General features: G+C 44.7%; 1 protein-coding gene across 3 annotated transcripts in view; it reads right to left on the reverse strand.

The window, feature by feature from the left end:
* The window catches only part of LOC144146071 (3 beta-hydroxysteroid dehydrogenase type 7-like), a 59,104-nt gene that overhangs the window by 20,411 nt on the left and 25,731 nt on the right, over positions 1 to 12,962 (reverse strand). For 2 of the 3 annotated variants that reach the window (XM_077678000.1, XM_077678002.1), the window contains exons 2-3: positions 5,569 to 5,720; positions 2,388 to 2,552 (exon numbers count right to left, since the gene is read on the reverse strand). In XM_077678000.1, the coding sequence (XP_077534126.1) occupies positions 2,388 to 2,552; positions 5,569 to 5,720 (317 nt within the window). Of the gene's footprint in view, positions 1 to 2,387; positions 2,553 to 5,568; positions 5,721 to 10,734; positions 10,947 to 12,962 lie in introns of those variants that run through there. The other variant, XM_077678001.1, reaches the window with a different exon arrangement.

A 12,962-nucleotide genomic window follows, 5' to 3' on the forward strand; every position in this document is an offset into this window, starting at 1 on the left:
GAGAGAGTGTTCGCTATCGGAGAGGAGAGGGGGTGAGCGGCGGAGAGCGCAGCTGGCACGGCGAGGAGAATGGGGGAGGGGTGGACGCCGACGACGACGCCGGATGCAGGGACAAGGCGAGTGAGTGAGATGCCTTCGCATCTAAAATGTATGAATTATTATTGCTGGAACTTCCAAGTGTCAAGAAAGAAATAGGCGCTTGTTTTTGGAACTTCATCAAACAAGAGATGAATTGGTAACATGTTGTAATAGAGCATTACCAGGAGCATTCTTTCAAAATCAAACGCATGCAATAAGAAATAAGTAAACATTTCCTTCGGTGGCTAGCAGTCACCGCGATTCCGTATGGGTTCGTAGACCGATCCCAGCTTAACACAGGTGGCAACTCCACAGGTTCGGAAAGCCGTGTGGCATGCGAAAACAGTACCTTACCCTACAGTTTCTGTGCCGTGCTGTTGCTTGAATGAATCCAGTGACGTAACTTATTTCTTTCTATTCCATTGTTTTAGGTTTCGTCCGTTTTCCCCGCGGGACCTAATGGTAGCAAAAAGCGACGTGTTTCCCTATCCCCTCGTTTGGCGTTCACTTGAGTAGTCGCACTAAAGCAACGAGGCTCGGACCCTTCCAACAGGCGACAAGCGTTGCTTTGTTATCCTTGTTAGATGCTCAGGTAGACTTCCTGCAACCACAAATCTCGTCGATTTGCTTCTCTTCAGGGGTCACACGGCAAACGCAGCGTTCGTATTTCCCCGGAGCACTGTATGTAACAGATCACTTAGGGGTTCAAAGGTTAACAACTTCTGGTATGCTCTTTCTCTTTGACGCCGTTTCAACAACCGCGAGCAGTAAGGGTTTCCGTTTCTATCGTCAGCGTTCTCGCTCAAACAGCTGACCACACAGGGACCTAGTAAAGCCATTGCAGGATAATTATATATTTAATACAGCGAGAAGTCGAATTAAAGGAGCCATGAAGACAAAATACAAGTTTGTTTTAATCGAAAGATTTCGTGTTTTATAGTGTCCCCAGCGCTTTGCCCGAAGGCAAGCGATGTTTTATTCACTGAGAAATTAATCAGTTTACATTAAAATTTTAATTTCCCCGCTAAATCGTGTGTTTTCGTGGTCTTCGATGACATCACAGGAGCCGACCGCTCTGCAGCCTATTGGAAAGCTCTGTTTACCGTTAGTGAACCTAGATGGCGCCATGATACGGTGGCAAGCGGTGTTTTGCCTATGATTTGTTTTTGACCCTATCTGAACCTGGCTTGTTTTTGTTCACGGAGAAAATAATCGTTTCGTGAAACAGAGTGCTCGCTCGACAAATATGGTCACGTAAGACACCGTTGCTTGCGCCAATCAGCCAGTGTCGTCTAAAGCTACCTCAAAGCCCCGCAGTCCCGTGCAGCTAAACCAAGCATTGTTCGCCTAGTACCAACAGCAGTACGCATCGGTACTTCTATGCTTACGTGTGATTTCGTAACATCCACTGTCGGTCCCACCATTCTTACTGCTTTCAAAAGTATGTGGCCTAAATTTAAGCGCAAATAGCCCGTTCGGCAAGCTTATAAGCCCTGCCTAATTTGCGTTTGCTTTTGCCGGCCTCCACCAATCGCAGAGCTGGCTGGTATGACATCATAAGTTCTGTTGCGGGAAATGAGCGAGTGGGTCGCTTGGCCTTTCCCTTTTTTTCCTAATTATACACTTTATTTGAGTGACGTTCACGTTAAAAGTGGTGTCAGTACGATTCTAACGAGGCAATCTTTTGAATGAACCAAACTTGTGTTTTGCCTTCATGGCACCTTTAAATATTGTTGCCCTCTGGGAGGACGGAGGGTAAACGGACCAGGATAAACGAGGAAATGATTTATTTGGAAGCCATGGCTGCACTAAAGCCGGGAAAATGCCACATGCGGCTCGTCGCCTTGTTCAGTCCGGGTTATGGCCAACATCTTCCTTCCCGTAGCAATATTAACACTGTAAAAGTACTTTGCAGAAGTTTAAATAGCTTTTTTCCAATACGTCCCCTAAGGTATTGCCGATAGGTTTAAAGCTGATAGTTACCATGGCTCAGAAGCCTGGGAAAACCACGTGATAAACAACGTACAAAGCAAGCTGTCGCCTTCAATATTAACTGCACGAAAGTACTTCGTATTACACTGAACGATTTTACAGTATACCTCTCAGAAAGAACTGCAATGAGTCGGGAAGCTAGGCGGTTAAACAGCATCAGTAAGCTCAAGCTAAGGGATTCATTTGCCTAAACGGCGTTTACACCAACTGATGATGTCTATTTAATCTCAACGCGACGAAGACGGCGACGTCAAGGCGGACGGGTAAGCATCTTTCCTTGTAGAAGGCTACTCTTGTAAACAACCGCGCGGACCCACCGTGAACGTTGACTTTCTCGTACGCGCTTTCATCCTCGACGACCTTGATGGGCACAAGGGCGGCGCAGTGGATCACGGCGTCGGCGCCTCGGACTGCCTCCCGCACTGCTTGGGCGTCGCACACGGTGGCGACCACGTGAGTGACTGCCTTGTGAACGGCGTGTCCTGCGCAGTTGGTCGCGCCGGTCAGTCATTCGGCCGTCGTGCATGTTGTGCGCAGATGACGATCGCTGCGAACTTGCGGCATGAAGCTTGGCAAGGAGCGCGCACAAAGTAACGGAGTATTCGAACGTACAGGCACTCGACATGTTACACATACAGTGAATACTGGTTATAACGAATTCACTCTATCAAAATATCGCTGTATTCGAAATTTTTTATGGTCCTGACTGCCGTGCACTGAGCGAAAATGATATTCGCTTTTAACCAAGTACGCTTATAATGAAGTTAGTTTTCTAAGGATTAGTAACGAGTGCTTACATTGTACGCAGGCGGGAGGGGACATGTGAAACTTGCAACTTCCGGTTGGAGAAAGCATGGTCGCTTTTAAGTGCACAGTACGTAGTGCAAGTTTTACCGTTGTGAAATCAGATTGTTCTGTCTTGTATTCTGTGTTGTATCTTGTATCCTACCTTAACTTGTATAGGAGCTTGGACAACACTAATGGACTATCGACTAGTCGGACAGCAACCTTTCTCCGCAAATCAGTAACACAATACTGTAAGAGGAAGTACTGCTTCAGATAAGCAGTATATGGCACGTTCGTTGGGCCTTGGGTTGGTACGGAGCAGTTTCTTTTTCCACGCTCGATGGTTAAGAGCAGGTTTGTTGTCTTCATCTCAGATGACTACCTATATGTCTAGCGGTTGCTTGGCCTTCACACTTTTTGTCAATCCCCTGAGTAGTTGCATGCCGTACGTGAGTATCGGACTGGCGCATTCTTTTTAAAGACAATAGTCTTTCATGAAGTACTTAAACGCAGAAATTTTGGTCTGTCTGTCTGTCTGTCTGTCTGTCGGTCTGTCTGTCTGTCTGTCTGTCTGTCTGTCTGTCTGTCTGTCTGTCTCTCTGTCTGTCTGTCTGTCTGTCTGTCTGTGTGTCTGTCTGTCTGTCTGTCTGTGACTCGATTGAGCCACCCCGCCAAAGTGAACAAAATCCGCGCAATAGTCTTATATACTTACAGCCAAATATAAACGTCTAGGTCCGGTGTTAATGTTCATATTTGTCAACATTGTTGAACAAGAACAAGACATTACGGAAACATAAGGAAGAACATCAATGCATAAGTGATATTTGTAGTGTTCCTTTATTAAAAAATCATGGATGCTTGGTTTTTGCGATAGCAAATGAAATACTGCATCAACGGCAGAAAACCATCGCCTGCTGTTTCCCGAGCTGCTATAGCTCCTGGTGGCATTTAAGGAATGAAACGGCAACAGCAAAGAACGTTTCCACTAGATAGGATCCACGTTCCACCTGGAGCGCTCGTGGAGTAGGGCAACGTGGTTGTATAAACGTTGAAGTAGGGTGCCTCGATTTACGCGGGTCTCCACCGTACGGCAGCGCTGACATCGAGACACCGACTTGGAGCAGGGGAACGCGGTAAATATAAATCTTGGGAGGAGCTTGACGGGAGAGGAACAACGTGAGAGGCGAGTGGGAAACAGAAGGGAGGCATTTACTTGGCAGGGGCGCCAGTCGACTATCGACTTTTGCCGACATTTGCAACGACAGGAGCAGATACAAGGCCATTTTTTTATACGGTAGCAGACCCAAAGTTTACATAGCAACGACTAGTATTTTTGCCGGGGCTGGTTTTATTTTCGGCACATTCAAACTATGGTGAATCAGCCTTCCTTCTTTTGCAGTTGTTCGAGTTTATAGAAGTTGTGTTTAAATAAACAAAATGGAATTCCCGTTCTGCTTGCGATTCCGGCTTGCGCACCCATGAGCTGTAGGTGGTTCGATCTTAAGTAACTATACTCCATAGTGCGATTCAGTTTTCAGATCTGGCTAAAAGTGGTATGCCCACACGCGCATACAATTGAAAGTTCACTGTGAGTTGGGTGCTATTAAAGCACTTCATGCCAAAGTTGTGGAACAACGACCCATTAGGACTTAGCAGTGAAACAATAAACTTGCTTGTATAGGACAAACGTTTTGGGAAGTCATTTGGGATGTGCTTTCGTTCTGCAGCAGTCACCTAAGAATCGGGGGGGAAGGGAGGGTGGTCAGGGTCTTAATTGATGGTGATAATCATGATTATGATGATGTGAAAAGGGCGAGAACTAATATTAAATACGCAGTCTCTAGAGTGCCCTGCACCTAGATTGCAGTCTAGGTGATCGCTGCAGGTATAGTGCCGCCCGACGACATTCGAGAATTTAGGACAAGGCTAGCATCGCCAAGGAGTTTGTCGTTGTAGTGTAGAGGATCCGTCTTAGCTTCTTGATCCCAAGCACGGTGGTTCGTGACCGGCTTTTGCCTCGTTTTTCTTCCATCTTTATATTGAACTATAATTTTATGGCTTCGGTTAGTTTTGGTGTTTTAAATGATTTATTTGTGTGCGTTATCTCATGTAGTATTATGTAGAGGTTGGGTTGTCGAGCTTTACTTTATCTAGAGCAACGTAGTGCCAGACGCGACAATTTTACTAGAAAACGCCGGTGGACCTCGATATAGTGGAGTGCTTATAATACCGTCAGATATCACTCTGGAGAGCTTACTAAGTAATATTAGCTGCGGAAGCGACGGGGGGCTGCAGGTTAGGCAGGATTATCCTGTGGGATTAACTCCACATTTCGTTCTAACCTGTTAAGTCCAGAGACCGTAGGACGCGCTCGCTTGCTTAGGAAGTTATGCGCCTTATATATACTGTATCTTGTACCACAAGGGCGGCTGGTGCACCATAAGCAACTTATGAATACTGCCCCAAGTTGCCTCTGCTGTAGAAACGATCGCGAAGTCAAGCTACACACTCAAATAGCCAGCTTAGTTTTCAGTGAACGATTCTATCATTAGGTTCAACGCAAAATTTTCTTGTGGCGGAACAACTCTGTTCTTGTAACCAAACGTGCTGTATTCACTGCACTCAGTTGAATAAGGGTCACTTTGCAGACTGCGTGTGTCACAAGAACGCGAACTGGAGAGGGGGGTGGCGTTAGGGACGTGTTGCACTGACCCATTTCATTCTTGTACGGTTTGGTGTCGAAGAGGCGTACTTCCTGCACACTCGGGTAGTCCAGGTGCAGTTCTCTCACGACATGATGCCCGAGCATCCCACTTGAGCCTGTCACCACAACTACTCGGACCGGAGGCTGCTTGATATCCATGCTGCGTGCAAAATGACGAGTTACAGCTGTTTATTTGAAATCAAATGAATTTGGCTCTTTGAGCTTAGTTATTGGAAAGGGGTGGTAACTCTGGTCTCATATTGAATGCTTTGTAGTATTCCATTTTACACAAAGGCAAAAATATTTGATATCAACAATAAACAATTTTAAAGCGTAAGCATTCCTTGCCGGGTACCCAAGAGCACCAACCGTGTATTGCCTTGTTTTAGCACACGCGAAGTTGGCGCATTTTATCGTTAGAACAGTGCAACTGTAGTTCTTTGTGGAAGCAAATTTTCAAAACCCAGCAAAAAACCAAAAATGAGGTAGCAAATAAGAAAATGTTATAAGGAAATTCCGGGAATCGTACCATGTTGGTACGTGAACATTCTTGACCTGGTCGTCGTTATTGTTGGTATTGTATCAACACATTTCGGTTATCAGTAGCCAAATTGAGTTTCCTCATTAGCGTTGTGCTATATTGGGCGACTTTGCGCTTCGGTTGGTTATTTTTGTATATTTCACCAATCGTCTAGAATACACTATTAAAGCTACCAGGTGTGTTAACTTCGCCCGTTATGCATTGCCGTTCAAACAGGAGGCGTTACACTGTTGATGCTTTTCACAATTTTTTTTCTGTTTTTCTTGCTTTTTATTTTTGTCTGCGCATTGTGGTCTATACGGAAGAAATTTTCTTCTTATTTACTTAACGGAGGTTTTCACATTGCTTGTAGCTATTTATTTATTTATTTATTTATTTATTTATTTATTTATTTATTTATTTATTTGTTTGTTTGTTTGTTTGTTTGTTTGTTTATTTATTTATTTATTTATTTATTTATTTATTTATTTTTTATTTATTTATTGCGAGCGCGCACCTATAGCGCTGAGCCTCCTCGGGTGATGTGCTGTGTACATGGAGAATATTAAGCTACAGTCGGACAACATCCAAGGACGGGTAGTAAATCGAAAATTGATAAAAATAAATTCGTAGAAATTTAGAATGATCATTCTAAATTTCTAATTTACAAATAATATTCATTGACACTAATATTGCCATCAGACGTGCAAACTTCGGGAATTATGCATTTTCGGGCAAAAATGCAAGCGGTTGCGTGATTGGCGCTCTCTCGCAATTTTATTATACGTTTGAATATTTTTGATGCGCAAGCCCTTTGGCAGCCGCTACTGGGGTTTCACGGCGGCGACAGCGACGGCGTCGTAACCGAGGGAGTGAAGGCAAAAAAAAACAGCGCAAAGAAACGTGACAGAGCAAAGAAACGACACGCAAGCCGAGAAAAAGACAAACACGGGCATTGTCCCTGAAGAAGAAAGTGTATGACCGCTGCATCTTACCGGTACTCACCTACGGGGCAGAAACTTGGAGGCTCACTGAAAGGGTTAAACTTAAATTGAGAACGACTCAGCGGGCAATGTAACGGAAAATGATAGGTGTAATATTAAGGGACAAGAAGAGAGCGGAGTGGGTCAGGCAACAAACGCGTGTTAAGGACATATTAGTAGAAATTAAGAAGAAGAAATGGACGTGGGCAGGGCATGTATTGCGAAGGCAAGATAACCGCTGGTCATTAAGCGTAACAGAGTGGATTTCTAGAGACGGCGAACGTTGCGGGGGGCGGCAGAAAGTTGGATGGGCAGATGAGATCAAGAAGTTTGTGGGGATAAATTGGTCGCAGTTAGCACAGGACCGGGGTAATTGGAGATTAATGGGAGAGGCCTTTGCTCTGCAGTGGGCGTAGATAGGCTGGTGATGATTATGATGACGTATATCCTGGCATAGTCGAGCTAAGCCACTGCAATTTTTTTTATTGCCAGTATTGAGTACACATGTACAAATTAAAAATAACCACACGCTCCAGGTGGCCCAAAACACACCGACACAAACCTACCAGTCATCTGTCTGACTTATCTTTGTCATTTTATCATCACTTTATAGTAGTTAACGTCTCCACAAAATCCAACCAATCTGGGATGGCTGCTGGACTCTCAGCCCCTCTACGAACTGAGTGACGCCCTCCTGAAGAAACTGCGGCCGGTAAGGCTTCCACGTCGCTATGGAGCCAAACGCTGCCTGCTCGCCATATGCCGGTTGTTTACAAATTTTGCAGTCAGTACCCAATGGTGTATCTAACCCGTTTTCTTGTAACCAAGTTTGCGCTGTGAGCGTCCCAGAATGAAGTTTGAAAAACAAGACTTCAGCCCCGGTTGTACAGGCATACTCAAGCTATTTTCAGAAGATCCTGCCTTGGGACTCCACTCTAGAGTCCTCTGTATAGCGGGACAGTGAACAGACTGTCTAAAACATCTTTACATAATTTTCCACGTGGCACTGTACTCAAATAGCCGCATTCGGGGCGTTCAGTATTTTCTTTGGCTTCATAGCACGGACGTCGGCTTTGGACTGTGGCAGAGTTTGTTTCAGACTTTTGCAGGTTGAATTTCGGACTTTGGGGGGTAGGTTGTGGACCTTGATTTAGCTCTGTTTGCATTTAGAAAGCTTCACTTGTTAACCATCTTGGCTTACTGGACGGGTAGACCTGAAAAAAAGCCAAATCAGAGGTAGTGAAGACCACCATCTACGCTGTGTCCTGAGTCTGCGCATCTCAGCTGCAAATGTCGTCGATTTTTTTTATTTTCTTAGTTTTTATTTTGCTATTTGGAAAATGTTCTTTGACAAATGATCTCTATTTGCACTATTGAAACAATTAAACGTGTTAACTTTGTGAATTAAGGATTTTGGCCCAGATGCAGGTCGTTACGGCATTGGCGCTGTAGGGCACTCCGCAAAGAATGCAAGCGTTGTCGAGCCGTCGGTTTCTTCCTAGCTGACAAATTTATTGTGAACAGCACAGCATATGAGGACTAACACCAAGTGACTGTTAGCGAATCTTTCGCATTTTTAGAAAATTTCCAAAGGAGTTCCTGCGTCATTTTTCGTTCGTCATTCTAGCACCGAAAAAAAGACAAATTTGAAAAATTTTGAACGCCAAAGATACATCGGGAAGTTGGTAAGAACCCGTTCGTCTTTTTTTACCCTTGTTAGGAAGTAAGGATTTAGGAATTCTGACCTTGTTTGTTCTTGCGTAAGTACAATTCAAACGTGGAAATCAATGATTCATATACAGTTTTTAGCGGCAGAAAGGTTTTTGTGAAAATGGTGTCACCTCACTGACTGGGCAAAAAGGAGAAAGTTACGAAATAGCGTGAAATTGTTAAGACATGTCTGAATGAATAACCCTTCGAGGCAAGAACAAATCGACAACTTGACGGGCTTGAGAGTTAGGGAGGAGTTAGGGGCAACAGTTTTAAAGTGAGTGTTATTCATCTGTGATGTTTCCAGAAATTATAAAAATGAATGCAGTTTTAATTTCAATCAATTTAGGGCATAATATTTCGGGCTGTATATATTGTTTTATATTTGCTTAAATTAGTAAACTCGAAAGCTAAGATCTTTTGTATAATTTGTCGGGTCTAAAATGTGGAGAGTACTTATTGAAAATACAATGTAAATCATTTTACACCTATGTAGGTTGGAGAGGTGCAAAATATCAATAAATGAGTGCTTAGACAACTGTAGGATAGTTACTTTGCGAAAACAAAACAAAACAAAACAAATGTCGAACTAACAGCGTGACTGCGAAATGGGAATTTCGACGAATCCCTAAAAACATATAGAAATTACTGTCATGCCCGTACGGTTTAAGTGTCGAAAAATTGTCCCACTTTCGGAAGACTCCATCAACCATAGAGAGCTAGGCAATGAGTGCAGTTGGTAGATTTAAAGCGAAGGCTAGCCGCCTTGCACTTGGTAATGCGGAGTCAGCACTCAGTCAATAAGTCAGTCCGGCACACCAACTGCATTCATTCGTATAGCTAAAGCAATGAAAAACCGATATTTGAAAGACTAGGACAGCGCAAAAGTGGACTGCACACCACTGTGACGTCACTGTGGTAGCTGGTGACGTGTCTGCTAAGATATATGCGCTCTACAGCGGCCTCTGCGCAGAAACATCGTACAACGTACCAAAAGCAGCGTGCCAGTTTCTCGACCAGGCACTAACAAAAACAAATGCATAGTTAAGGGTCCATAGCTGTGCCATTTTGATGTGGGAAGTGCTTGATCAAGATCTCTGTTTGCAAACTTGCGATCTTGCTCCCCCGAGAAAAAAAAAAGAGAACAAGCCATCTTTTCCAACTTTCTGATCTGATGAATTTGGGATATCCGCCTTCATTCTATAGAAAATGGGAACTTGGATGCCGATTAGTGTTGCTTTCTGGCACCTCGGGAAGCAGGTCATGCCCACGTCCATTGAATTTCACAAAAGACGGTGGCGGCGAGTACTCGATGAGTACTATTACCGACATTATAGCGTCCCCAACTACAAAGTTGTATTAATTTTCCCTGCTGCTATAGCGCAAACACTAGCGTAGGAGGAGTACTACAGATTCTGATGGAGGCGAAAATTTCGGCGCACGTTAAAGGTCCCCAGGTTGTCAAAATTATCCCTGAGCCCTCCATTACGGCGCGCCTCATCGCCTGTGTATTGTCGGCGTATTAAACCCCACATTCAATCAATCAATCAATCAATCAATCAATCAATCAATCAATCAATCAATCAATCAATCAATCAATCAATCAATCAATCAATCAATCAATCAATCAATCAATCAATCAATCAATCAATCAATCAATCAATCCTTCCCACTGCTACAGATGAATCAAACAGTGGTAATGGACAATTGTAATATAAATTCTTATAGGAAAGAACAGCACAAAAAACGGTGGGAAGGGAAGGAAACACGCTTTTTTTTCCCCGATCTGAATACACACCAGCCCTCACAACTTGCCATCTTGGTGCACAAGTTAAACTGCACTCTGAGGACAGCAATGAAAATTCGACAAATACACCCCAGCTGTCGCTCAAAGGTACGAGTAAGAATTGTGCGTATTGTGGGAATGGGTCAGCAACGGCCGCAGTTGCTAGCTGGCGTACCTGTTGTGTTCGCTATCCAAGATGCAGCCGGCCGATCGATGTTTATCTGCCTCGGTTGCGTTGATGCCTGAAACGACGCACTCGCTTGTTCGGCGCCCGCGGATAGTGCTTTCACCCCCTTTTCTCTTCCCGCCGCACTACTCTCGAGCACCCGCGACCTGCAAGCGCCTTGGAATTAGGGGAAAGAGAGGCTATGCGGAAGCTACTGGCGATTGGAAGCCCGCCAGTTGCTGGCGGCCTTGCGCTCTGAGTTCCCTTTCCCCTCTACTCCTCTCTCCAACTGTCTGTAAATAAAAAAAAAAAAAAAAAAAAAAAAAGCAGCGTACTCGTGATGGCCTCAGCATACAAGAGACAAGCGTGGAGACGACCGGGTCGCTACTGCGTCGAGGACGCAGCACTTGCGTCGTCCCCGCTCTCTTCCGTGTTTTTTATCTGTGCGCTGGTCATCAGGAGGAACTTTACTCCGCACATCGAGCCAATGGACAACAAAATGGCCTAAAATAGCGCTTTGGCCGTGTGGCTACTGCAGTGGCCGTTCTAGGCAGACACGTACACCCGGCGTCAAAATAAGCCGGGGCACGTGAGCGTGTGGCAAAATGCATTGCCGCGACATCTGACGTTGCACTTCTGGGGTCGAGACATCGATGTGCGCCTGCGCGTCCAACCACGCTCGCTCGCCTGTCTTTTACTTCGCTTCAAACGGTAGCGCTGATCACATTCAGAGCTTGGCACCAGGGGTCACGTTCTTTGCTCAACATGTCTTGCTCGTGTACACGCTTCAGCGGCCGAGGGTGATAGTGAAGATGCGTTGCTCGCCCTGCCCTGCTATGACAGATAACTAATCTTGTCCGTCTCGCAGTGACAAAATCGTGTCCCACATATGCTCTCCCACTCCGGTATTTCTAAAAGCGACCGCTGTTCTTGGGCTGGGCTTGACTACAGCCTGTCCTTGTATCGTTTTACGCTCCCTCCGTAGTTCCCAGCAAAGCGTTTGTGTTTACAGGTAAAGCCGACTTTATGAAGATCGGCGAAAGCTTGGTCTTTGTAAGCTGGCCTTCCGACACTGCCTTTTGCGCAGCGAAGCATGGAAATCTACGGAGGGAGTATGATTACAGAAAACGGCTTTAACTCATGTGATATTAAATGTATCCAAAAACAAGTTCTATAAAACTATGCTGACAGGTCGATTATACCGCTATGCCTAGTTTCGTTTACTTGTCGTAATTAGGTAGTGAAGTTGTAAACGTTGTAGAATTAGTTTGGTGTCTTTATAACACAATCTACGGAGAGAGATTGCCATGTATTGGAGAAAACGGTCGTAACTACGGTTCCGCGCTGTTTCAGTAGATATCAATCACAATCGGTGGAACGAGTTTTAATATTTTTTTCGTAAAACATGCAATTGGTTGTTAACTAAGAATGAGCACACAAACGGAATACGAACTGAAGGGAGAAATAATCTATTTTATGGAGGTGTGATGAGACTTCACCTTCCACACGTTCTGAAACCATTAAAAAAGGGGAAACGGGAGAAGAGTTCGGCGGGGTCCTGGGTTTGACAAAAAATTTACAAAAAATTCAGTGCCCTTCCGCTCTGTGAAGAAGGATGACCATCAAAGCTGCGGTGCCGAGCCTCAACGTGAACTTTGACTGGGTCCAAGGGGTGCACGAAGCAAAACACGTTTGTTTGTAATTTGCGATTCAGCATAGTTCCTGGTTAATTGACTGAATGAACTTTTGATTTACTAGAGTTTTCTTCCGGTGGACAAACATGGGCTGTCCGTTTCCCTCCCGTAGAATCCTATATGTACTGACAGCGGACGAGATTTACACAATATTTACAATTTCACTGTGAACCATGCAATTTTGAAAAATATAAAACCCGGCTTTGTGTTAGGTTCGTCTTAGCGGCTAATTGTCATAATTTGTTTCGGTTCGGTTTACATGAAACAAGCGTTAGAGCCACTTTATGTGATAGTATTGCCTCCGAAGATTGACTTGATTAACTGTTCAACATGCGATGTGGGAAAGCCATCTTACAAAGATCAAGCTTGCAACGATCCCCTTAATGTCTGCTTCACTTCTTAACACAAATGAATTGCTGGGAAGACATTTTAAGGAACAGCCTTTTGGCGCCCTTCTCTGGGCTCAGCCGCGTCGGCGTCGTCGTGACCGAGCGAACGATGGGAAGACCGACGAGTGAAGGAAAGCAAAGGAGGAGTGAGTGA

This window comes from Haemaphysalis longicornis, unplaced genomic scaffold, assembly GCF_048455015.1.
Source record: "Haemaphysalis longicornis isolate Haplotype H1 unplaced genomic scaffold, Haemaphysalis longicornis Haplotype H1 scaffold_7, whole genome shotgun sequence".
Classification (NCBI taxonomy): Eukaryota; Metazoa; Arthropoda; class Arachnida; order Ixodida; family Ixodidae; genus Haemaphysalis; species Haemaphysalis longicornis.